Source organism: Capricornis sumatraensis, chromosome X, assembly GCF_032405125.1.
Source record: "Capricornis sumatraensis isolate serow.1 chromosome X, serow.2, whole genome shotgun sequence".
NCBI classification, from domain to species: Eukaryota; Metazoa; Chordata; class Mammalia; order Artiodactyla; family Bovidae; genus Capricornis; species Capricornis sumatraensis.
Window position 1 is genome coordinate 42,033,289 of NC_091092.1, and position 25,904 is coordinate 42,059,192.

At 38.4% G+C, this 25,904-nt stretch overlaps 1 protein-coding gene across 1 annotated transcript in view; it reads left to right on the plus strand.

Moving 5' to 3' along the window:
• The first annotated feature begins 745 nt into the window (after nt 1–745).
• Nucleotides 746–25,904, plus strand: part of HPRT1 (hypoxanthine phosphoribosyltransferase 1) — a 30,951-nt gene continuing 5,792 nt past the window's right edge. The window contains exons 1-5 of the mRNA XM_068962096.1: nt 746–807; nt 9,456–9,562; nt 11,078–11,261; nt 19,961–20,026; nt 23,567–23,584. Of these exons, the coding sequence (XP_068818197.1) occupies nt 781–807; nt 9,456–9,562; nt 11,078–11,261; nt 19,961–20,026; nt 23,567–23,584 (402 nt within the window). The 5' untranslated portion in view covers nt 746–780. The remainder of the gene's footprint in view (nt 808–9,455; nt 9,563–11,077; nt 11,262–19,960; nt 20,027–23,566; nt 23,585–25,904) is intronic.

Below are 25,904 nucleotides of genomic sequence, written 5' to 3' on the forward strand. Positions count from 1 at the left end.
GATTGGAATGAAAACTGACCTTTTCCAGTCCTGTGGCCACTGCTGAGTTTTCCAAATTTGCTGGCATATTGAGTGCAGCACTTTCACAGCATCATCTTTCAGGATTTGAAATAGCTCAACTGGAATTCCATCACCTCCACTAGCTTTGTTCGTAGTGATGCTTTCTAAGGCCCACTTGACTTCACATTCCAGGATGTCTGGCTCTAGGTGAGTGATCACACCATCGTGATTATCCGGGTCGTGAAGATCTTTTTTGTACAGTTCTTCTGTGTATTCTTGCCACCTCTTCTTAATATCTTCTGCTTTGAGTTCAGGTCTCAACTCTTACACCCAGATTTTTGTTAGAATTGGGCCACGAGTCAGGAAAATGGAAGCCGCAATGCAGTCCAAGGTCTTGGGAAGGGGGCGCTGGTGACAGAAACCTAGGGCCACTGGGAGGAAAGGAGGGCGGCGGCAGGTCTGGGAATTTGGGGGCCGCCTGGACAGAGACTGAGGGGAAGCAAAAGAGAGGTTGCGGACGACTCTCCGCTTCCTTGGGAAGAAAATTCCCACGGCCACCACCGGAGCGTGGAGACCCGCAGGCGCCCCCGGCGGCGCGCGCGGGCGGCCCGGGGCGGGGCGGGGCGGGGCCTGTTGCTCCGGAGCTTTGAGCGACGGTGGAGAGCGCTCCTGCAGACCTCGTGGCTTTCCCGCGCGGCACCGCCCACCGCGTGCCTCCGCCTCCTGGGCGGCTTCCTCCTCCCCAGACTGCCTGCAGCCCGCGCACCAGCTGGCTCCGTTATGGCGGCCCGCAGCCCCAGCGTGGTGGTGAGCAGCTTGGCCCGCGAGGCCCGTGGCGGCGGCCGCCGGTCCCCCGAGCCGCGGGGCCGCAGTGCGGGCTTGGGTTCGGCTGGCCCGGGGTCGCGGGGAGGGGGGCGGCCGCATCTTCCTGGGTTCGGCCGCTTGTCACGCCGGGGCGTTGGGGTGACGGAACGGCGAGGTCGGGGTGGCCGCCTCCGGAGAGCCCCGGGAAAGAGGGTTGCGTGTGGGAGGAGAGGGTGGAAATGGCGTTTTGGTTGACATGTGCCGCTGGCGAGCGTGCTATGGGGAGGGGCCGTGGGCCAGTTCGGGAATGATCAGGCGCGGTGAGGGTGGGGGCTTTCTTAGGAGAGGCTCTTCTCTGTAGGTTTGGCGTGTGGGAGTGAGGTCCTCAGGGCAGCTCCGGAGAGGGCCCCGGGTCATGGAAACGACCACATGGGAGGCATGCGGGGACTGGTATTTTCACTTAGTTCTGCAAACACTATGATGAATATTTGTGGGAATGCGCATTGCTTCATTGCATCCTCGCGGCAGCCTTGGCAGCGGTAACCATGCCTACACGCGTAGAAAATAGTTAACTGATATTAGGTAATTTTCTCACAGCCCAGAGGTAAGCCAGGCCTCGTAATCAGATATGCTTGAATCCCAATCCGTTGCTCTTTGATGTCTCAGGGGACAAAAAAATGCGACTCTGGTCCTTAGCATCAAGGACATTGGTACCATAATCCGTCTCTGGTATCCTGTCTCCAACCTCATTGGTTCTTGTTTCTCCAAGAAGCCAAGCTGCTCCCTCCCCTTGCTCTCCCCTTCTGATCTTGCTAAAAGAGCCAACCCTCTCTCGATAGTTAAATGCCTTAGCCTGCATTATTACTATTATTATTATTTTAACAGTTACCTTATTACCTGTTGATTGTCTCTCCCACAAGGGCAGGAATCACAGTGCCTTGCACGTAAGAAATTCTCAATGATTTTCTGTTAGAGGAGTAAATTAAATAAACCATTGAGCCCTAAAAAAGAAAGGATTCTATTTCATATTAGGCCTTGTGACTTAAAGAGCAGTGCTCTTAATGGAGTCTGCCCTGGGATCCTATTTATCATTGTCATTACCTGCCTATCCCTATTTAGTCCTCAAAACAACCCTGTAACAGAAGTATGGTTATCATTTTACAGTATGGTTTACATTTTACATATGGAATCCTTGAATCCTTTTAGGCTCTAAATCTTTGAACTTATTGAAAGGAGCTCAGACTCAAACCTAGGTCTCTATCAAGCGCCCATGTGCTTAAACATGATGCTAATAGTAGGTACTCAGCTATTTTTATTCAGTTGCTGAAGAGGATGATTGGTTTTAAGTTTTGGGATTCAATGCTTGCCCCAGCATACAGTGAATTATTTTTGCTATAACTGGCTGTTAGTTTTGTTTGAACATCAAGATATTCGTTGTGTTTTTGGTTTGCAAATTCCTGTTCCCTTTTTTATTTCCTTCCCAGAAATTGTCTCCATGTTAGCAATAACAAACACTTAAATAGTGCTTGCTATGTGCAGGTTACTAAGCCCTTTATACATATTAATTGGTTTGATGTTTATTTAAAAAATTAACCTGGCTCAGAGAGGTTAAGTAACTTTCCCAAGATGACCCATCAATACTAGAATTTGAATCTAAGCTATCTGGCCCCAGAGTCTGCTCTTAACCTCTCCACTTTTAAGTTCAAAGTGACAGTAGTAGGTGTTTATTTAGTACATACTATGTCTTAGGCATTGAGGTAAATATTTTACAACATTATCTAATATAAATGCCCTAAGAATACATAATAGATATTCCAAGGGAGGTTGAGGGAGGTAGATAAATACTAGTATGACCTTGGAGGCATAGATGGATGAAATAACTTACCCAATATCAATCAGATGAAATTGACCCCCAGATCTGCCTGATAAGACCCATGCTACTTCTAACTATGTCTCTAAACTACCAGGGTAAACTTGGACACACTTGAACAAAGAACAAGCTTCTGAATTTTTGCAGGTTATTATGAAGCATCAGAAATATATTATGTGGATAAAATATCTTCTACATTTCAGGATGGCCCACTTCAGTAAAATCCCATGGACGGAGGAGCCTGGTGGGCTGCAGTCCATGGGGTCCCTGAGAGTCGGACACGACTGAGCGACTTCACTGTCACTTTTCACTTTCATGCATTGGAGAAGGAAATGGCAACCCACTCCAGTGTTCTTGCCTGGAGAATCCCAGGGACGGGGGAGCCTGGTGTGCTGCCGTCTATGGGGTCACACAGAGTTGGACACGACTGAAGCGACTTAACAGCAGCAGTGCTAGAAATGTAATCCCTATTAACTGGGCTTAAATCTTACCCTGCTAGATTTTCACAGAATTGATAAAATAGTGCTTTTGCGGGGTCCACAACACTATCATTTTATCAACAGGGTTGAGGCTGACAGTGTCGACCAAAATTATCCTTGATGACCGCTGAGAAATGGAGTAGTTGAATTTGGCAGTTTCATTCTACAAATTGATTAATCAGTGCGACATGCATCCTATAGAGTCATCTTAACTTTTTCCGTCCATTTTTTATATCTAGGTGTCACAGAAAGTCCGTAGGCAAGAGGTGGGAAAAAGACAAAAGGACCAACCAGATCAACAGGGAAGAAGGGTCTTGGAGCTCTTTTCTCTTTCTGTAGTGCACTGGGCAGTAGTTAGGCCGTGTCATTTTTACCCCCAGTGTGAAGAGATGCTAAAGATGCGGATGTGCTGGTGTCCTCTTCCTCTGTAATTGTATCTTATATGCATCAGTAAGATTTATATGCTGTCAAATTGTCAGCCACCATCGTTAATATCGAGACTGTTATTTTCCTACCAGTGGCTGCCAAATGTCTGATATTTAGAAAAATTTGCTTCAAATAAGAATTCAGACAAACATTTTAAATTGCTGTGAACTACTATCTTCAGCACTGTGCTTCTGATAATTGATAGGCATATATTTTGACCAGAGTTAACATGCCTATTATTCTACTATGCACACTGGAAAGGAAAGATGATAATGTTGGCTAAATGCATGTCCTTTTCCATTTGGATAGTAGTTATGGGCCCGCTTACATAGAAGCAGGTAATAATTTATCCCTGAGTTGAATAGAATGCTGATTTTAATTCTTGTAAGCCTTAGATTCTTGTAACGCTTTTAATTCTTTACCTATTAGAAGGGAGGGCAAGCAAGTGATATATGTAATTTATTTGTAAGGCTGATATAAAATTGGAAAATGAGCTTAAACTATTTTCACATTTAGGAATAAATGCATCAATAGTTCATAATTTTGGTCTTAAGATACCCTGAGTTATCACAAATTATCCCAAGGGTATGACATATCTGCTTTGGTGTTTTTTGAGAGTTTTGAAGTGTCTGAATATCAAAGGTAAATATATGCCACCTGGTCATTTCTGCTCATTCTGGAAGCTTGGAATTATTGTTGGTGTGTGCGTGCTAAGTTGCTTCAGTCGTGTCCAGCTCTTTGTGACCCTGTGGACTGTAGCCCGCCAGGCTCCTCTGTCCATGGGATTCTCCAGGCAAAAGTACTGCAGTGGGTAGCCATTTCCTCTTTCAGGGGATCTTCCTGACTCAGAGACTGAACTCTTATCTCTTAGGTCTCCTGCCTTGGCAGGCAGATTCTTTACCACTATCGCCACCTGGAAAGCCTATATTGTTGGTTACTAAGAATAAAATAAAATGTATTTTATCTATTATTGTACACCTTTAAATTCACATTTTAAAACTCACTTCCTCACTTCCATTTAGTCTTGTTTAGACCCATAAACATTGTCATTTTTGGATCACAAAAAGACCTAAGACATCCAGCTCACAGATGATGAATTGATGTTGCATGTGTTATCTTAGTTCTAGTTAATTTCCTTGCTTACTGTAATTTTAGATAATATATCTTTGTAATTAGACATCTTAAGTACAAACAACAGTATTTTTCATGTATGAAAACCATTATTATAGATGTGACACATATAATTATTAAGAATTTGTGGCTCCAGTTTTACTGGAAAATAAAATAATTTTGATAATTTATGATAGTAAAAGATTGACTTTGGTCCTAAACAAAAGATATATAGTAATGTTACATTTTTCAGTAATCTTTCATATTAATAAAAGTGCCTTGTAGATTTTACCATTAACAAGTTTATTATAGATAAGTTAGAATTTGAAAGCTACCTTCTAAAGCTCTAAGGAGATGCAGTCAGATTTCCAAACTGAGTAAATGGTAAGTGTCTCAGAGCTATTAATAACCTGTCTTTTGGCCATTTCTGGCTGAACTGTGAATCATAGTAGGAAAGGTGTAGAGAAACTACATTTTCATTTGTTTACCACTTCCAGCCCCTCCAGAGTTCTCCCCTAAATATTTTGGGGTTGGGCCCTTCCCAAAGCCATCCAGAAGCTTCTTTGTGAGCTTGAGCCATTTTAAGTTCACATGTTGAAGCTTTAGCCACCCCCCGCCCCCAAGCAGTGGTATTTGGAGATGGGGCCTTGGGAAGGTAATTAGGATTAGATAAGGTCGTGAGGGTGGGGCCTTGGTCTTTGAAGAAAGACACCAGAGTTTCCAGCCCTGCACCACCCCCAACACGCACATAGTCAGGAGAAGATAGCTGCCTACAAGCCAGAAGAGGCCTCATAATGGAGCCTACTTTGCTGATACCTTGATCTTGGACTTCACAGCCTCCAGAACAGTGAGAAATAAGTTAATGTTACTGTTGTTTAAGCCACCCAGTCTATGATTTTTTGTTAGAGCAGACTAATACAGTTCTTTTAGGAAGTGTTGGTAGTAACCACTGTCAGACACACAACACCAAGCTACAAATAATAACACGTAATTTATACTGATATACAAAGTTGGGCATTTCTGTCACCTAGTTGATTTAGAAGGCTGTGCTAATTCAGTGCCAGAGACATGCCAGTCTAATTTACTCAATTTGCAATTTAGGCAACAGAATATAATACTTTATCATATACTTTAAGCTTAATATTTCTTTAGGAAGTAGTCATTGGTGCTAGGTGACCTTGGGTTCCATTTATCTTTAGTGTGTGTAAGCACTTTTGACAATCACACATTTGTGGGCTTGTGGAATTAGATATGGTACAGATTATAAGCTTTAATGGGCTGTATAGTTAGTCGTATATATATATATGTCTTTTCCATTAGATTATAAACTCTTCGAAGTCTCTCAATTTATAATCATCTTTGTATCCTTACAAAATCTGTGGCATAGTGCTTTAATCAAGGTGGATGCTGAATGCATTTTTATTTAATTAAATATATTATGATCCCTTCCTATGAAAGTACCCACTGGATTGTTACCTAATCCATATTAGATGGGGTTAATTCATATCAGATATGAATCAATTAACATTGAGATTCCCAGGTGGCTCAGTGGTAAAAAAAAAAAAAAAAAAATCCACCTGCCAATGCAGGAAATGCAGGAAACACTAGTTCTATCCCTGGGTTGGGAAGATCTCCTGGAGGAGGAAATGGCAACCCCATATATTTATAGTGAATTATAACAAAGTTGTGAATTTGTGTCTAAAGTACCTCAAGTGATGCAGATTTTATGAATTTTGTTTTTGCCTTTTGGAAAGAGTTATATTGATGTATTTTTTTTTAATGTTTCAAATAGCAAACCCACCCTTTTACACTGAATGTGATATATAAATAGAATAGTACTGATTGAAAATAAAACCTTTGAATTGGAAAAAATTCGTTGAAAAATTTCATTTTTTGGCCATGCCACGCAGCTGGAGGGATCTTAGTTCCTTGACCAGGGATCGAATCCGGGCACTCAGCAGTGAAAGCATGGAGTCCTAACCACTGGACTGCCAGGGAATTCCCTGAGGTGGAAATGAATTCGGCATGTTGACAGAGAGAATTCCTATTTGGGGGTATATCCCTGCTGATCTGTCTGTGTTAGACTGCATGTCTGGGATGAACTCTGGGCAGAATTCTCATTAGCTTTGATGGAGACAAACAGAACTCTTGGAAGTTCTTAGGATGCATGCAAAACCCATAGCCAGATACTGAGCCATTTTCACAGAAGCAGTAGTCTTCTGTGAAAGTGTTGCGTGTTTCAGAGTACTGGGTAGGTCCTGGTTTATGCTTGTGACCCAGCAGTGAGTAACTGGGAGGAAGGGAAGCCATTTTGGTGCTCTGGATCTTGATTTTAAAGCACTCTGAAATGGTACATTTTCATTCTTGTCAGATCTAGTCTGACAAGCCTGACATGAATGTTTATCCTCTCATAGGATCTAGCAAGGTCTACCTCTCCTTTTCCCAAAACTTTCATTAGATTTCAGTTTATAAAATTTAGAAAAGCAATACCTTGCTTGTTATGAAGCATTATAAAAATAATACTCAAAATACTCCTGTAGGTGTCACAGATGTCCCATTCCCATTCTTTTAGTAGTAATGTCTTCTGAAATAAGCCTGATGTGAATGCTGAGTAGACACATTAGTACTTCACCCTAGAGGATCTGCATAATCTTTCTCCCATACCCAAAATAGGATTTTCCCCCCTGCGTATGAAAGTAATACATGTTTGTTTTTAAAACAAACCAATATTGACTTCAGACTGCGTGCCCAGCGAGTGCTTGTGCTCTGCCTGCTGCTGGACCTTGCCCGTGGACATGTCCGATCCACCTGCCCAAATGACCAGCAGCCTCCTGGCCACAGCGCCAGACAGAAGGGGCATGCAGCTACTACCAGTCTGACAGCACTTGAAACTCCACCAAAGTCTGGAAAACTCAGAGCTCTGGGGACTGAAGGAAAGACATGAACTTCAGATTTCTTAAAATATAATTAGCAATTCTGTGGATAATAGATGCATCTTAAATATATTTTTTTAAATTTATTGAAAACCAAGCTACTTGTCCTTGAGCACCTAACACAGTGCTGACTGGAGCAGGAGATGCTCAGTAGATAATAACTGACTTGGCAAGAATGAATTATGGTTTGACCAATATTTCTTGCCAACTGCCAAAGTTCATGTCATCAGCTTCTGGAATGGGATTTGGAAGATATTCCATCTTGAATAAAATGTGAAACAAAATATTATAATTCTGGCTGGTGTCTTTGGAATAAACTGTATTAGCACCACTCTAACCAATTGAGCTAACTGGCCAGGTGCTGAAAAAGTTTTAAATATAACGCCAAATAGAAATTATAAAGAAACTATAATTTTTTTAAAAGTGAAATTGACAATAAAAAAAACCCAATCAAGACTAATGTGCAGAAAGTGGCAGGTCCCTAGTTCTTACAGTTGACCATTGTTTGGTATATTCTTGCATACCAACCTTTCTTTTTTTTCTTGTCTTCCTTTTATTTCTATTATAATTTTTTATTTATAGATTTGGTTTTAACATATCTTAGAAAATTTCCCTATGCTTTTCATATTATATATGAAAAGACATACTACCACAACTCATTAATGAGGACTTGAATTTGTAAAAAGCAATATATACTCATCGAAGACAATTTGAAATATATAGCTAAATAAAATCACTATAACTCCACTCCCCAAGATAAAGGTTTTTGTGATTTTATTATAGTTTTTCTGAGTGTATGCATGCTAAATCAATTCAGTTGTGTCTGACTCTGTGTGACCCTATGGACTATAGCCTGCCAGGCTCCTATGTCCATGGGATTCTCCAGGCAAGAATACTGGAATGGATTGCCATTTCCTCCTCTAGAGGATCTTCCTGACCCAGGGATCGAACCGGTGTCTCTGACATCTCCTGCATTGACAGACAGGTTCTTTACCACTAGCACCGCCTGGGAAGTCCTCTGTGTGTATAGGTTCATATATAAAATTTAGAAAGCTGTAGTCATAGTATATTTTACCACCACAGGAACCACGTCCTCAGTGTTATTAATATTTTATTTTCCTGGACCTGGATATACCAAGATGACCAATATGTGGTCCTACTCAAACAATCTTAGAGTGTCTATGTCAATCTTAGGAGTCTATATGAAGACTCCTCATGAGTTGATTATAACAATCTCAGACTTATACAAGCGTGGGTTTTTAAGGAATCACTTAGCTTCTTTGGTGGGCTTTTTTTTTCCCTACTGTGAGATGAGACTATTTTGATTTGAGTTAGGGCATATCAGTTTTTCTTGTTCACTGTGATATTTTAACTTGTTGGACTATAGTGTATTAAACATTTTTCACTAAATTTTCAAACATGCAAAAGTGGAGAGCATATTAAAAGTATAATTGATCTCCATATACTTATCACCTATGTTTATAATATTATCAAGATTTTGCCATATTTGTCTTAGCTATTTAGTTTTTCTTCTCTGCTGAGCTAAAGAAATTTTCATGTCACTCAACTTCTGTAATCTTAACTGTTCATCTCTGAAACATGTGGTTGATTTCTTCTATAACTACAATTCATTGTACCTATGAAGTTACAGAAAGTTCTTGGCCACAGTCCATAGGGTCACAGAGTTGGAAACAACTGAAGCGACTTAACACACACAAGATATCTCATAATATCTAAATTTCTGTGATAAGCTAAGGTTTTTAAACATCTAAATCCAGTCAAGTGTTTGTATCCTGAAATGCTCTCATTAACACAGCTGTATTTCTTTTTCAGATTAGCGATGATGAACCAGGTTATGACCTAGATTTATTTTGTATACCCAATCATTATGCTGAGGATTTGGAGAAGGTGTTCATTCCTCATGGACTAATTATGGACAGGTTAGTATGATCTCAAGTTGGAATTTTGTCTTTTCTTATATTAATTTCTAGTGTCAGCAGCTGTTTTAAGTAGTTGATATTTGAACATAAACTAGGCCAGCTTTTCACATAATTGATGCTTTCTATTTTAGAAGCCCTCTTGACAAAAAAGGGAGGGGAGGAAAACTTACGAATAACCCAGTATAAGTCATGGAATACCGGGAATCTGTATGGAGAAGAATAAAGTAAATATTGAAGGGAAACTGGAAGAATGAACTTTAGTCACAAAGTCTTTGATTTCTCAACCCTGAACAGGGTAATGGAGTGGGGCTCAATCATGGGAAGGCAAGGTCATATTTTGATTATTATGCACACGAGCTTGAAACTTTTCTGTTAAATGAATTTCAGTGAAAAACTTCACTTTATTTAAATGCTTGTCTTGTGTCTCTGGCTGTTCTTTTTTATTCTAAGATTATAATATTAGTATAACTATATTCTAAAGTATTCTGACTCTAGACGCTTAACATGAAGAGTAAAGGTCTCTCAGTCTCCTGTACACATTTCTTCCCTACTCACTGTCTATGTATGTATACCATATATTTTAACACATGAGTATTGCTGTTGTATAGATCTACAATTTATTGGACATTTTTTCAGATTAGTACATCTGGTGCTGTCTCAACCTTTAAAATATATTTAAAGGTTGCATGGCATTCCACTTTCTGGCTGTACCATAATGGATATAACTAGTTCTTATTGATGGATGCATGATGTCTCCATTATTTTGCTTTTACAGATCATACTGGAAGGGAACATCCTTTTACAGATATTTGGGCAATTAACTTTATCCATGGGGAAATTTTGGGCCAAGGGGAAGGTGTTTATTGAATGTTTTGATACTGTCAAAGTATCCTCCAGAAAGTTATATTAGTTTATACTCCCAATGGTATATGAGAGTGCTGTTTTCCTCACCATCTCTTCTAATATTGTATTATCAGAATTTGCCAGTTTGATAGGTGAAAATTGTATCTTATTTTAATTTGCTTTAAAATTTTTTTCATGATAGATGTTATAGTACACATGGATTTTGAAGGTTTTTAAAATTTTTACCTTTGCTTTATGAGCACAGATAGACTTCATGGGGGCAGAGAAAGTGTTTTGTGGAAGCTTAATCCTTTTTTCTACATTTGTAATGCGTTGATTTTATTTATTTATTCATATTTTTTTGAACTTATTTTTTTTCTTTTTTTTTTAATTGCTTTACAATATTGTGTTGATTTCTGCCATACGTCAACATGAATTAGCCATAGGTTTACTGACTTGAACCTCCTTTTTTTTTTTTTTTTAATATATGTTTGTCCATTCCCTTTGGCTTGCAGGATCTAAGTTCCCTTACCAGGGATCAAATCCAGACCCTCATCAGTGAAAACATGGAGTCCTAACCACTGGACTGCCGGGGAATTCCCATAAAGTTTAAATTTTGTTTTAAATAATATAATTTAATTTCTATTAAATAATTGATTTTAATTTCTGTAGGACTGAACGACTGGCTCGAGATGTGATGAAGGAGATGGGTGGCCATCACATTGTGGCCCTCTGTGTGCTCAAGGGGGGCTATAAGTTCTTTGCCGACCTGTTGGATTACATCAAAGCACTGAACAGAAATAGTGACAGATCCATTCCTATGACTGTAGATTTTATCAGACTGAAGAGCTACTGTGTAAGTATATTTCATACATGTTTAAAATAAACATGGCATTTTTATGATATGCATCCTATGTGTATCAGCTTTAACTGACCGTGCATAAATTCCTTTTGTTTACAAATCTTATACAAGAATCAAAATTGATCTATATTAATAAATAACAAAACTACATGGATTCTAAAATTCAGATTAACATGAATTTATTGTGAAGCATTATATTTTGCTGAAATAAAAAACAAAACCAAAAGAACCCATGGCTGCTGTAGGTTTTCCTATATGTTTTGAAGCTCTTCAAACTATACTTAAATGTTCATTTTACATGGTACCGAGCTTTTCTAATATTTTCCCTAGTACTTTATATCCAAGTGAATATTGTCTTTTTCAAACTAGTTGCCTTATACAGTCGCCAGTATTTATTTTAGTTTTTTTCAAACTTTTAACTTTATATTTTGTATTAGGATGTAGCCCATTAACAATGTTGTGGTAGTTTCAGCTGAACAGTGAAGGGACTCAGCCATACGTATACATGTATCCATTCTCCCCCAAAGCCTATATCTTTTTTTCTTTTTCTTTTTTTTTTTTTAATTATATTTAATTTTTTTTTCTTTTAATTTTTATTTTTACTTTATTTTACTTTACAATACTGTATTGGTTTTGCCATACATTGACATGAGTCCACCACGGGTGTACATGCGTTCCCAAACATGAACCCCCTCCCACCTCCCTCCCCATAACTTCTCTCTGGGTCATCACCGTGCACCAGCCCCAAGCATGCTGTATCCTGCGTTGGACATAGACTGGCGATTCAATATTTATTTTAAAGTTTTTTTGATTTAGTTTCGGTTTTCTGGATTTTTAAAACCCCCTTGAGGAATTGCTTTTGGGACTTAGGGGATCTTCTATTTACTGGTGGCAGATATCCTCTCTGGCGCTAGATTGACTTGCAAGGGAGTCCTAGGCATTTGGAGTTAGTTGTAAGTAATAAGGAGGGTTAGCAGTTGTCCCTTAGAAAGCGTGTTGGAGTGCAAGCATTAGCACATTGAAGAAACCACCTTTGAGTCACAGTCACTCTATCTGTGTCACACAGGTCTCAAATGCTTCAGAATATCGACAGAGTAAGCATTATTGATGCTTGTGGGGTGAACCAAAATCCATGTCATCTTTTCACGTGAATTTCATCATCCATATGTTTGATTTTTATTACTTCATACTGTTGCCTTTTTTCTGGTTGCATGTTGGCATTGTAAGTTCTGAGAGTTACTATTTTCCTTAAATAATAGATTTTTTCCCTAGCTTCTTCAAGGATTAGAATGAATGTCTGATCTTTTTCTGTTTCATAAATCAGTACTGTAGGGCATCTTTGTAGAAACTTGCGTTATGTTTACACTTCCATTTGGAAATAAGGACCACTTATGTACATTTAACTTTCAGCCTCCTTTCTTTTCGTTAATCATCTATTTGACCCAAGTCTTTGACCTTTCCCCCATTTTTATCAGTCCTGCTGGTGATTGGACAACTATTTAAGTATCATCATAGACAGTTTCCCTATCCTGTTAAAAATCTTTGTGCTTATATATCATGACATTACTTTGTAATTATAAACTCCTTTTAACTTGTCAAAATCTTGCTTGAATTAAAGACTTGCTTAAATGCAAAATTTGGATTTTTACTTAACGGAAGTTGTTTTGCTGATTTACACTGCGACTTAATTCTAGTCAATATAACTGACTTTAATATGCTGTTGCTTAGAGGCTCACAGTCCAGGGCATGATTTCTGTTTTTGATCTTCTTAAGAATCCTCCTGCCCACACACATACACATAAAAATCAGTTTTGTTGCTTTATGACTTCTACTTCATTACTCTGGAGACTTGTGCAGAATGTTCTTTCTTTGAAAAGAAAGCTCATTAAAAAATGAAGGGAGTTTAATATTTTCTTTTTAAGTATATTTATAGTCATAGAGCAATTTGAAGCAGTAGGAACATTGACATTTTAATTCTGTTTTTTTTGGCTACACCACACAGCATCCAGGATTTTAGTTACTTGATCAGAGACTGAACTTGTGCCCCCGCAGTGGAAGTGTGGAGTCCCGACCACTGGACCACCAAGGAATTGCTAGTTTTTCCTGTTAGTTTTAGATCTTAGAGGATTGTTAAGCTGAACTCCTCAACTGATAAAAAGTGTTGAGATCTTGAACATAATTAAAGCAAACATTTAGGTAAATTTTCCCATAGAGAAAAAAATTATCTGTTCTATTTTATGTGATGTTTTGTGTAGATTTACTACTAAACAATAGAAATTAGGAAAACCATATATACTTTGTTGATTTGAAGTAACATTTCTACCCTCTTTAATAATTCATCAACTTGTTGTGGAAGATATTTACATGTGCATATTATAAAACAATTTGATATAATCATAAAATAGGCATTTAAAATTGTTTGTAGCGTCGGTAGCAATAACATTAGTGTGATCTTCACCAGATAAGCCTCTGTACTTATCCTAAAGAAATGCTCCATGAACTATTAAATTTTCCTGGATATATGAACAGCCATAACAGTGTTAACACACCCTATCTAGTTTTTCTTCGGAATGAAAAGTAAATTTTTCTGATTAAAAAAACCTGTAAAAAGAACATACAACCATAAAAAATTATAAAGGAATTAAATTCCAGTACCTCTTTTAATTTTAATATTTTGAAGAATTTTTTGTGTATACACACACATATTATAGTTCACATACTTTTAGACTAGCTATTCAGATTTTTATTTGCTTACTGCCTAGTTGAGAAATTGCCTAGGGATTCCAGATACCATGTTTAAATCTAAGATAGCCTCGATTTTAAGATTTACCACTACTTTTTGTACTGCTAAGAAAGAAGACACTGTCAGTTATAGCTGTAAGTTGCTGGCAACTGTCATATGTCAATTTCAGGAGGTATTAAGATGTGTATATATATATCCTTCAAAAATAAAATGTTATATATTCAGTGACCTTTTCCATCACTAAAGATCTATGATATTTTTTTAAAAAGCAGTAAGTGTGCACATGTATTTTCTCTATTGTGAGTTCAATGAGACAGCCACTATGGAGGACAGTATGGAGATTTCTTTAAAAACGAGTACTAAAACTACCATATGACCCAGCAATCCCACTACTGAGCGTATACCTTGTTGTTTAGTTGCTAAGTCATGTCCGGCTCTTTTGCAACCTCATGATCTGTAGCCCACCAGGCTCCTATGTCCATGAGATTTTCCAGGCATGAATACTGGAGTGGGTTGCTGTTTCCTTTTCCAAGAGCAAATACTCTGAGAAAACCACAATTTTAAAAGACACATGTACCCCAGTGTTCATTACAGCACCGTCTACAGTAGCTAGGATGTGGAAGCAACCTAGATATCCAGCGACAAGATGAATGGATAAAGAAGTTGTGGTACATGTATACAATGGAATATTAGTCAGCCATAAAGGCAGTTCTAGTGAAGTGGATAAATCTAGACCTTGTTATACAGCATGAAGTAGGTCAGAAAGAGAAAAACAAGTATCATGTATTAACATACATATGGAATATAGAAAAATGGTGTGTGATGCTGGGAGCTCAAATCAGGTGTTCTGTGACAACGTAGAGGAGTGGATGGGGTGGGAGGTGGGAGGGAGATTTAAGAGGGAGGGGACACATATATACCTGTGGCTGATTCATGTTGATGTACAGCAGAAACGCACACAACATTGTAAAGCAATTACCTTCTGCTAAGCTGCTAAGTCGCTTCAGTCGTGTCCGACTCTGTGCGACCCCATGGACTGCAGCCCACCAGGCTCCTCCATCCATGGGATTTCCCAGGCAAGAGTGCTGGAGTGGGGTGCCATTGCCTTCTCCAAATTACCTTCTAATTAAAAATAAATTTTTTTTAAAAAAGAGGAAAGCCTCAGGAGGGAAAGTTGTCAGATGAGTAAATTTTTTGTGGGCCGTAATCAAAGGAAAAATTAGCCTGATTTATGATGTGTTCAGACTAAATGGCTTACCTTAAAATGAAATTGTTCTTAGGATTTTAAATCTTGTAGAAAACTTTTTTGAGTTAGGAATTATCTCAATGTACATTTGGGAGGGCTTCGCTGATGGCTCAGTGGTAAAGAATCCACCTGCCGACACAGGAGATACGGGTTTGATGCCTGGATCAGGAAGATCCCCTGGAGAAGGAATCGGCAATCCACCCCAGTGTTCTTGCCTGAGAAATCCCATGGACAGGGGAGCCTGGCAGGCTACAGTCCATGGGGTCGCAAAAGAGTTGGACACAACTAAACAACAGCAACAACACATTTGAGAACAATGAGGGGCAGAGGGATTAAGTGACTTACCCAAGATCATGCAGGCCTTTGATTTGAACCCAGACCTTTAATTCTATGCAGAAGAGTCTTACTTGGGAAAACTTTTTAACTGACTTGGATCCTCTGATATCGGCTTCCTATTATTTCTTCATCAGTTTTGCATGCAAAGACAATTCATTTCGCCAATTATGGGATTTTCCTTCAATTATAATCAAGATTCATAAAGCTGTAAGTTTCAGTCTTAATCTTGGAGGTCACTTGATTAGTAGCTTGATTAGGCCAACTGTTTAATACATGAAAGGTGCAAATTACTTATAACGATTTGTTATTTGTAAGAAGCTGGCTTTTTGAGTGAGTTTGTTACAGAAAAATGCAGAAAATATTGGAGTAGTTTCTTAAAGTATCTCTTCTAAGAAGAGGTCAGTAGCTTTCAATCTGTATGTATTTATTTAGTCAATTGCTTTAAGGTATGCTTTTTTCTTCAGAACAGTTAAAGTTTAAATGTAGAGTACCACTTTGATGTGGTCTAAAGCTTATCTTCTGTAAACCTACTTATATATATATATAAAGCAAGTGAAGTGATTTATGCATTTCTCCTGCTTATTGAACTAAGACCATTGGACACTGATGGGGGGAAGAATTTGTTCAGTTTAAGTTGGCAGGAATGGGGATATGTACTGTCCACAGTGTAAAGAAACTCTAACAGAAGGTCAAAAGTGTACTTTCTCATCCTTGCCTGTGGATTTTTACTTTGATGTAGTCCTTGTTGCGCAGCTTAGGTTTTATACAAGCATCCTGACTCATAGAACATGAAGGAAGTAGTCACGTTTGGCCCCATGAAACCACACATTTTATTTTTTAAAAAATGGAGGGATTTTCCTGGTGGTCCAGTGGCTAAGACTCTGCACTCCCAATGCAGGGGGCCTGGGTTCGATCCCTGGTCAGAGAACTAGATCCTACATGCTGCAACTAAGAGTTGCCATGCCACAGCTAAGACCTGGTACAGCCACATAAATAAATATTTTTAAAAAAGAAAGAAAGTTTGATAAAATGGAAACACAGACACTAAGGGTATGTATTTGTAAACCCAAAGAGCTTCTCTGGGAATTTTATGTAGTGAACAGTGACATTCTGAGTTAAGGACAGATTGGGCTCTCCCATGTCAGTGCCATCATCTCATGAAGGTTGAAGTACTTGAGAGTCACTCAGTAGTGAAATGCAGCAGGTAGACAGTGGGACCCTTGACCTAGACGGGAATGGAGGGAGTGAGGAAAAGTCCTCTGGCGGGGTAATGGATTCATGGTTGCCATTTGTATGCGATTTGGGAACATGTACCTGTATTCTAGCATAGTGGACTATAACATTTTTCTTAAATGAATGTTCTGTTTTAGCCTGCATTTTAAAAGTTGTTTGTGTTTTCATCAAAGAAGCCTTAGAAGCTAAAACCCTTGGGGCAAACATGAATATGGAGATTTAAATCTACCAGATCAGCAGTGTCTTGCATACTTGGAGTTCTCTTGTCTGTTTCCCTATTACCGTCGCCTTTGAATCACAGGGGTTTTCCTATGATTTCATACTTTCCATACTTTTCAGTTCTCAGATCTTTCCTCCGTACAAAAGGGTCAATTGAAGTTGGAGTGTAATACCAAATTTTAACAGAAGATGTCACTGTTTACCTTGATTTGTTGTGCTCATTGCAAGCTTCAGGTTTTATACACTTTATGTTTTCTATTCTGTGTTTGAAACTCTAGGTTTTAAGTTAGAATAAGAGGTGGCAATGAGAAGTGATATGCAAGGGTTTTTTGATGTTGGAAGTCATACTTTTGTATCTTATATTCGTTTACATCACTGTGTTCTGTTGGCCCATTTGTGTTTTTCAAAAATAACACTGCCATCAAATACGGACATGTATGTAGAAGCATTCAGGCACACCTTGTTTTATTGTGCTTCATTTTATAGTGCATTTTTAAAAATAAGTTGAAGGTTTTGGGCAGTTCTGTGTCAAGCAAGTCTACTGATGCCATTTTTCCAGCAACACTTTTGCACTCTTTGCATCTGTAAATTACATTTTGGTAATTCACACAATAGTTCAAGCTTTCATTATTATTATATTTGCTGTGGTGATCTGTGATTAGTGATCTTTGATGTTACCATTACAAAAAGATTAAGACTCACTGAAGGCTCCGATGATGGTTAGAATTTTTATTTATATATATTTGGGGGGAGGTTGTACCTTAGTTTCATGTTTTATTTTTAAAGAAACTGCTGATTTCCAGAGTGCCTGTACACTCACATGAAGTATAAATGGTCCAGTTTGTCTTCATCCTCCACAGTGTTTGCTGTCATTACTTTATTTTCTTTTAAATGAATTTTTATTGGAATATAGTTGGTTTACAATGTTGTGTTAGTTTCAGGTGTACAGCAGTGAATCAGTTATACATACGCATATGCATGCGTGCATGCTAAGTCGCTTCAGTCGCGTCTGACTCTTTGCAACGCTATGGCCTGTAGCCCTCCAAGCTCCCTTGTCCATGGGATTCTCCAAGCGAGAATCCTGGAGTGGGTTGCCACGCTCTCCAGGGCAAATTCCCAAACCCACATCTTGTCTACCAGGCGGGTTCTTTACTACTAGCACCACCTGAGAAGCCCCACATAGGCATATGTCCATTTTTTTAAGTCTTTTCACATAGAGGCCATTATAGAGTATTGAGTGGAGTTCCCTGCACTACACACAGTAGGTCCTTATTATCTATTTTACATATAGTAGTGTGCATCTGTCAATCCTAATCTCCCCATGTATCCCTCTTCCCCCTTACCCCTGGTAACCCTTAGTTGGTTTTCTACGTCTTTGATTCTATTTCTGTTTTGTAAATAGGTTCATTTGTACCATTTTTTAAGATTCCACATATAAATGATAACATTTTCTAGCAATAAAGTATTTTTAAATTAAGTAATGTATACTGTTTTTCAGACATAATGCTGTTTCACACTTCATAGACTACAGTACAGTGTAAATGTAACTTTTATGTCCATTGAGAAACCAAAAAATTTGTGTGACTTTATTGCGACATTCATGTTATCATGATGGTCTGGAACCAAACCCCAAATATCTCTGAAGTATTCCTACATGTAAAAGTAGAAAGTCTTCTTATCCCTTGTCACTGCTCAGAGGTAATTGCAGTTATAAGCTTTTTAGAAATGCTGAACAGAAATGGCTTCATAGGCAGCACATTGCTCTGCAACTTGGTGTTTTAGTTACTGTTGTTCATGACAGTATGTACAGATTGTCAGATTCTTTTTAATAGCTGCACAGTATTACACTGTGTGGATGAGCTTAAATAATTCCCTGTTAATAGACATGTTGGTTGTCTCCAATTTTTGTTGAGAATGTGAAAATATTCTGCATTTTCTTCTGGTCTGCTTATGGCTTTATTTTTTATGTTTAGATTGTAATCCATCTGGAATTTATTTTTGTGTATGCTATGAGGTAGGGATCATACATTATTTTTTTCCCAAATGGATTACTAGTTGATGAAACACCATTTATTGAATAATTCATCTTTTTCTTACTGACTTGAAATAGCCAACTTTCTCATGTGCTAAATCCTCATGTATTTCTGGGTCTGTTTCTGGGTTCCATTCTGTTCCTTGATCTCTTTGTCTGTTACTGTGCTGTGCAGCACCATTGTAACCGGCAGGACTTTGGTATGGTTTGCTCTCCGGTAGGGCAAGTCTAAGCTCTTTCATTCACTGTTCTTTCTCTAGTTTTCTGTCTTGAATCCAGCAGAGCTGAATTGCGATCATTATCACCAGCTAGAATGGGTGTGGAGTGTTCCTTTTTGAAACTCCTTTAATGGTTTCTACTAGATTCTGTGATAGCATAAGACTAGGCGCCTAAGAGGTATGCTTTAAAGGACTACTGATCAGACCTGATTTCCCAGACTGTGCTGAAGATGGCCTGGGCCTCAGCTACACTTTTGAGGGACATATCTTTGGAGTTGAGTGTGATATAGACCAGATTCTACAGTTTGATTGACTCATGGGAATGGTCCAGGGCCAGAACCAGACACCTGTCATGCTAATAAATTCTTTCATAGTTCAGAAATTACTGAGACTGAAGATGGGTGGCTGCTGTAATATTGCCCACTCAAAAATGCGTGTGCCCCATTTTCAGGACTCTTCAAAGCATCAAATCAGTAGTGGCCAATCAGAACTTCTTAACTTTTTGTCATTCATTTCTAGAAACATAATTCTTAGAGTATCATAATGCTGTGACATGAGATAGCTAACTTCTTAAATCTCCTAGTTCCCATTTGATAACTTGAAATGTGTGTGTATTATATGGAAGGATATACATGTATATTTATACCTTTTTTTTTTTTAAATTAGAACGACCAGTCAACAGGTGACATAAAAGTAATTGGTGGAGATGATCTCTCAACTTTGACTGGAAAGGTATGTATCTTGTTGTTGTTCTTTTTCTGGTTCTCTTAGGTGTACGGTTAGGTTGTTTATTTGATGCTTTTCTCATTTCTTGAGGCAAGCTCATAGATAAACGTCCTCTTAGGGAAAGGTATGTATCTTGAGGGAGAAAGAAAGAACACTCCATACCAAGAGTCATACTGTGCTTTCAATCCATCACCAAGAGGCCGTTTAGATAGTTATTTATGTACTCAAACACAAGTTACTTAGCCCTTGGAAACAATCTAAGTCAGGCGTCTAAGCTAGGTCATATAGCAAAGAGGCCACAGAATCCAACATTAAACTTCAAATCTCTTGTTGCCAAGTACTGTTGGTATGCTTCTGTGGGGATCTAATTTGGGATCCTTCAAAAGAATATATGAAGGGAAAAGCCTCCTTTTAAAAACTAGACCACACATAGTTTCTTAAAAGATAAACAGTATAATGTAGTGACTGAAAGTGTGGGTTCTGAAAGTGAAGAACTTCGATTCAGTGCTTGACTCAGTGCTTCCTAACTTCGTGACCTTGGGCAGGTTCTTTAACTTCTCTGTCTCCCATATGTATGGTGGGATGATACTGGCAACCACCTCAGAGAATTAAAAGGGTCAAGTGATACTAATCGTGTAGAACTCTTTCAGCAGTGTCTGGTAGTTCGAACACTTCAAATATACTATTATTTTAAGGAATCACAAGAAGAGTTTTAAATACATTAAAAATCTTCCACTATAGATGTCTAGCTGAGATAATAGAGCTATTAAAATGTTTGAATATTATTCTTCTGATACACTGAAATGATTTTTGAGTAACCTGTGATAAATGATGGACTGCTATGATTTGTTTTTCAGCTGCCAGTTATTTTATTTTTTTTTTTTGCTGATAGACACAGTACGAGATATAAAGGCATAAACTTATAAAAGTTTCACAAGAATCCTGTGAGGTAGATATTCTCATTCTCAGTTTATAGATCAAGAAACTAAAGACTCAGAAAGGTTGAAGGACTTGTCCAAAGTCACTCTGCCGGCAGAGGGAAAGAAAGTTAAAGTGTTAGTCACTCAGTCATGTCTGACTCTTTGCAACCCCATGGTCTGTCCATGGGATTCTCCAAGCAAGAATACTGGAGTGGATTGCCATTCCCTTCTCCAGGGGATCTTCCCAACCAAGGGATTGAACCTAGGCCTCCTGCATTGCAGGCAGAATCTTTACCATCTGAGCTACCAGGGAAGCTGGCGAATGATAGAACTTGAATTTAAATTTAGGTCTATCTAGCTCCAAAGTTCTTTTCTTCCTCTGGTTTTTAGATTTTAATGCTTATAGCTTACTTACATGACTGAGTATCTGTAAGGCAATTTTAACATACAACACTTGTGTCAAATTCTATGGCCTCATATCAGAGTCATGCCAAACTAAGGTTGTCTTCCTCAACATCTTTGAAAACTTCAAAGGAGAAATTGTAATCTGTTGACTCTTCTCTCTTTCTGCCAGGCATATCTTCCTTCCCTTTCAGCATGCTTTGTCCATATTTAGAAGTCATTTGAACCCCTTACTCCTAGAATCAGTTTTTAGTGCTGGAAGGGACCTAGCCTTCAAAGCTTTCTGATTCCTTTTGACCTTGCCTTTCCTACCTAGTGGCTGTCCCACTGCATAGCTCTGTGATCTTACAAGTTCTTTGCTTCTGAAATAACTTAGAGTAAACTCATTTATTGTGAAAAAAAATCAAGATGCAGAAGTTGGGTGAGGTTATTTCTTAGGGGTAAGATTATGGATTATTTAGACTTTCTATTTCAGTTTGTCTCTATGAGTAGTTTCCCTTTTTTTTTTTCTAGTCAGTAGCTGAGAATATGGGCTTTGAACCCTGAAAACCTCTCTTCAAGTCTATTCACTTGACTATTTTTATAACTTTAAGCAAATCATTTGACCTCTGAACCTTTTTTTTTCATTTATTAAGTAAAGAGGTAGCTATTTGATATAAAATAAACTCTCAATAATAGTTGTAATTCTCATTCTTTTATTTTTAAACAGTAATGATACCATACTGTGGATACTATAATTTTGTGTGGCAAATATTTAATCTTTGATTTGTGTAAACTGTCTCATAGTACTAAAAGTCTTTGATTATGATTTAGACAAGCTTTTGCAGCTACTTAGTATTCAAGCCAAGACTAGACTCCAGTTTCTCTGTCTCATAATTCAGTGCTATTTTCAAACTATAACTCCATCCCATGGTTCTGATTGCCACATCAGTGAGCCACAGTTACTGATGGGAAAATATTATCCTTCAGATGTGCTAGCTGGGCTAGAGAAAATGCTGAGCAAACCACATGGTGGGTGGTAAAACAATTATTGGTTCATTACTTGATTGCAGTTGGCCCTTGAACAACATGGGTTTGAACTGCGTGAGTCCACTCATATGTGCATTTTTTTCTATCTGTGCTACACTACTACACAATCTGTAGTTGGTCGAATCTGTGAATATGGAGGAACTGTGGATACAGTCGGCTGTAAAAGTATATGTGGTTTTCAAGTGTGTGGAAGGTTGGTGTCCCTAGCCTCCTTGTCGTTCAAGGGTCAAATGTATATTCAATTTTCCTAAAGATTTAGGTTACAGTATCTTTTGAGAATAGAGAAATTAGTTGTAATATGAGGAAGAGAGTATAGCATATGAACTATTGTAGTAATATGTATATTATAAAATACGTGCAGTTATAAAATTACAGATTACATAAGGTGAGGTTTAAAAAATTTCGAATGTTTCTTTCAAACCTCCCTTGATAACCACCGACTTAGAAAAGTATAGAGAACATCATACCTGATGCTATAGGTATGTGACAGAGAAATGAGGACTGCAAATAAATACTATAACATGAGTCTTCTTATGACTGATTATAATCAGTATGTGAAATGCTACCTCATTCCCAAGAATAGATAGGACTCTTCTCTACCTTAGAGAGTTAAGGCAGTATTTCCTCTAAGGGTTCTTTTAGCTATAGAATTCTAAGAGGGAGAAATTGGGATAAGGGTTTATGGTAGCAGGAAGCATTGGTATCTTTTTTTTTAGTTTAGTCCAAGCATATGAGCACATGCAGATCAATTTCAGCCTACCAAGAAAATGGGGGTTTTAATAGCATTCCATATGGTAAGTTAAATGCATGATTTTGGAGTTCTTGTACAAATGATAGTTTTTAAATGTTAGAGTTGGAATACACATTAGTATATTTCTACATGGGAAACTGAGGCCCAGAGAAAATTTTCAACTTGCCTGAGATTATTCTGTTTAAGTAATAGAAACTCTTTTAAAAAATTGAACATATGGGTCAAATTTTATTTTAAAAATTCCATTGCAGTGAAAATTTTATATTAAAGAGTTTCAAATCCCAACAGATGGCCCATTTGTTTAAATCAGGGTTTGATATAGTAAAGTAGGTTAAAACAAGAGTTTGGAGGAATCCTTAGAGTTTGTTATGATGTGACTTTAAACTATAATTGGAAACACTGTCAGATTCATTGTACTGATTTTCATTTCTCTTTTTCTTCCAGAATGTCTTGATTGTCGAAGTAAGTTTTACATATTTTTAATATGGTGTTTATGATTTTCTAACTTTGTATACGCAGTCCTAAAGGTAACCCAGGGAAAGAAATTCCTTTTCATCAGTTTTCGTGATGGGCTTGTGTTATAAGGGAATGAGATTGTTTGTAAGAAGTATTTAGTAATTTATTTTTAAGTTAAATTGAATAGTGGAAACATTATGGTATATATCTTACCCCTCTCTTTTTGGCTTGGAATTTAAAACTTTCTTTTAAAGTTATATATATCATTCCCATCCATGTTTTTATGCTTCTCTTGCGTATATATATAATCATATACAAAGCATATCTTTTGATAATTTACATGTGAAAGTCACTTAGTTGTGTCCGACTCTTTGTGACCCCATGGACTGTATAGTCTATGAAATTCTCCAGGCCAGAATACTGGATTGGGTAACCTTTACCTTCTCCAGGGGATCTTCCCGACCCAGGGATCAAACCCAGGTCTCCCACATTGCAGGTGGATTCTTTACCAGCTGAGCCACCAGGGAAGCCCAAGAATACTGGAGTGGGTAGCCTATCCCTTCTCCAGGGGATCTTCCCAACCCAGGAATCAAACCGGGGTCTCCTGCACTGCAGGTGAATTCTTTACCAACCGAGCTATCAGGGAGGCTGTAGTCTCTATATGTTCTCTCTTGCAACTTGTTATTCTCACTCAGAATTGGTTTTGATGTTATTCATGTTGAGACATATAGAGTTACTTGACCTTAAAATCCATCATAACATTGCAGTGTATGAATCAACCTATTTGTTGCCCTACAAGTAGGGAGTTTGCTTCCAATTTTTCCTACTACAACAGGATTGCTAAGAGCATCCTTGTGATGTCCCATGTGCATGTGTTTGAGTACCCTCTGGATGCAGGCACTTAGAAGTGTAATGACTTGGTTGTAGAATTTGTACATTTTCAATTTGACCGTTATTGCCAAATTACTCATCAAAGTACTATATAGAATAAATTCTCACTCTTTTCTGTAAAATGATGTAAGGCTTAAGGGCAGCATGTGCTTAGTTGCTCAGTTGTGTCCTACTCTTTGCAGCCCCATGGGCAGAGGAGCCTGGGGGGCTACAGTTTGTGGGGATTCTCCCAGCAAGAATACTGGAGTGGGTTGCCATTTCTCTTTCTAGGGGATCTTCCTGACCCAGGGGTTGAATCCAGGCCTCCCGCATTACAGGTGGATTCTTTACCATCTGAGCCGCCAGTAACCCCTAATTCATTTTTTTAAAATTGTTATCAGGGTTCTTAGATTTTAGCTTATAGATTAAAAAAATAAACAAGTAAGACTCTTTCCAAATGGTTTGTGTACATGAGTATCCCTGGGAACTGGTTGCTTTTTTAAAATGCAGATTCACTAATTCCACTTCAGATTGATTCATTTTGTCTAGGGTAATGCCACTTAAGAAATTACTACAAACTAAGCAGCTTAAAACAACGCACATTTATTATCTCAGGGTTCAGGGATCAGGGGCCTGAGTTCAGGGTAGCTGAGTCCTCTGCCCCAGGTCTCATCAGGCTGAATCAAAGCTGGGACTCTGATCTCACCTGTGGTTCATGGTACTCTGGTACTGTCTTCCAAATTTATTCCCATTGTTGGCACAACAGAGTTCCTGTGGTTGTGAGACTGGGAGCCCCATTTTCTTGCTCAGCTGTCCTCATGTCCTAGCACACAGCCCTCTCACATGGCAGCTGACTTCTTCAAAACCAGCCGAATCTCTCTCCAGGCTGCTCCAGCCATTTTGTGTAACACAACCTAATGACCACTCCATCATTTCACAAGTCCTGCTCACCCTCAGGGAGCAGGGGATTATTCTCGACGTGTCCACTAGAGAGCGGGAGTCAGAGTCTGTCTACCACAGCCCAGAGATCTGTATTTTTCACAAATCCCCAGCCCTGATGTTTCTGATGACTTACAGCTTCATTTTGTGAGCACTGCTTCAGACCATCTGCAGAGAATATTTTCACTAAAGAACATTAGGGTTATGGTTGAAGAAATATTTTCCCAATTAGAGATGGGTTTCTTTTGAATAATGTCCTACTTTTGACTAAATAGCTAAAATTCACTTTCATGTAAGGTCATTCTATATGGTAAAATCTTAATATTTTGGATACTTTTTTTTAGTCTTTATTTACTTGGCTGCACCTGGTCTTAGTGGTGGCATGCAGGATCTTAAGTTGCAGCATGCAGGAGCTAGTTCCCTCACCAGGGATAGAACCCGGGCCCCTGCATTGGGAATGTGGAGTCTTAGCCACTGGACCACCAGGGAAGTCCCTTGGATACTTTTAAGATAATAT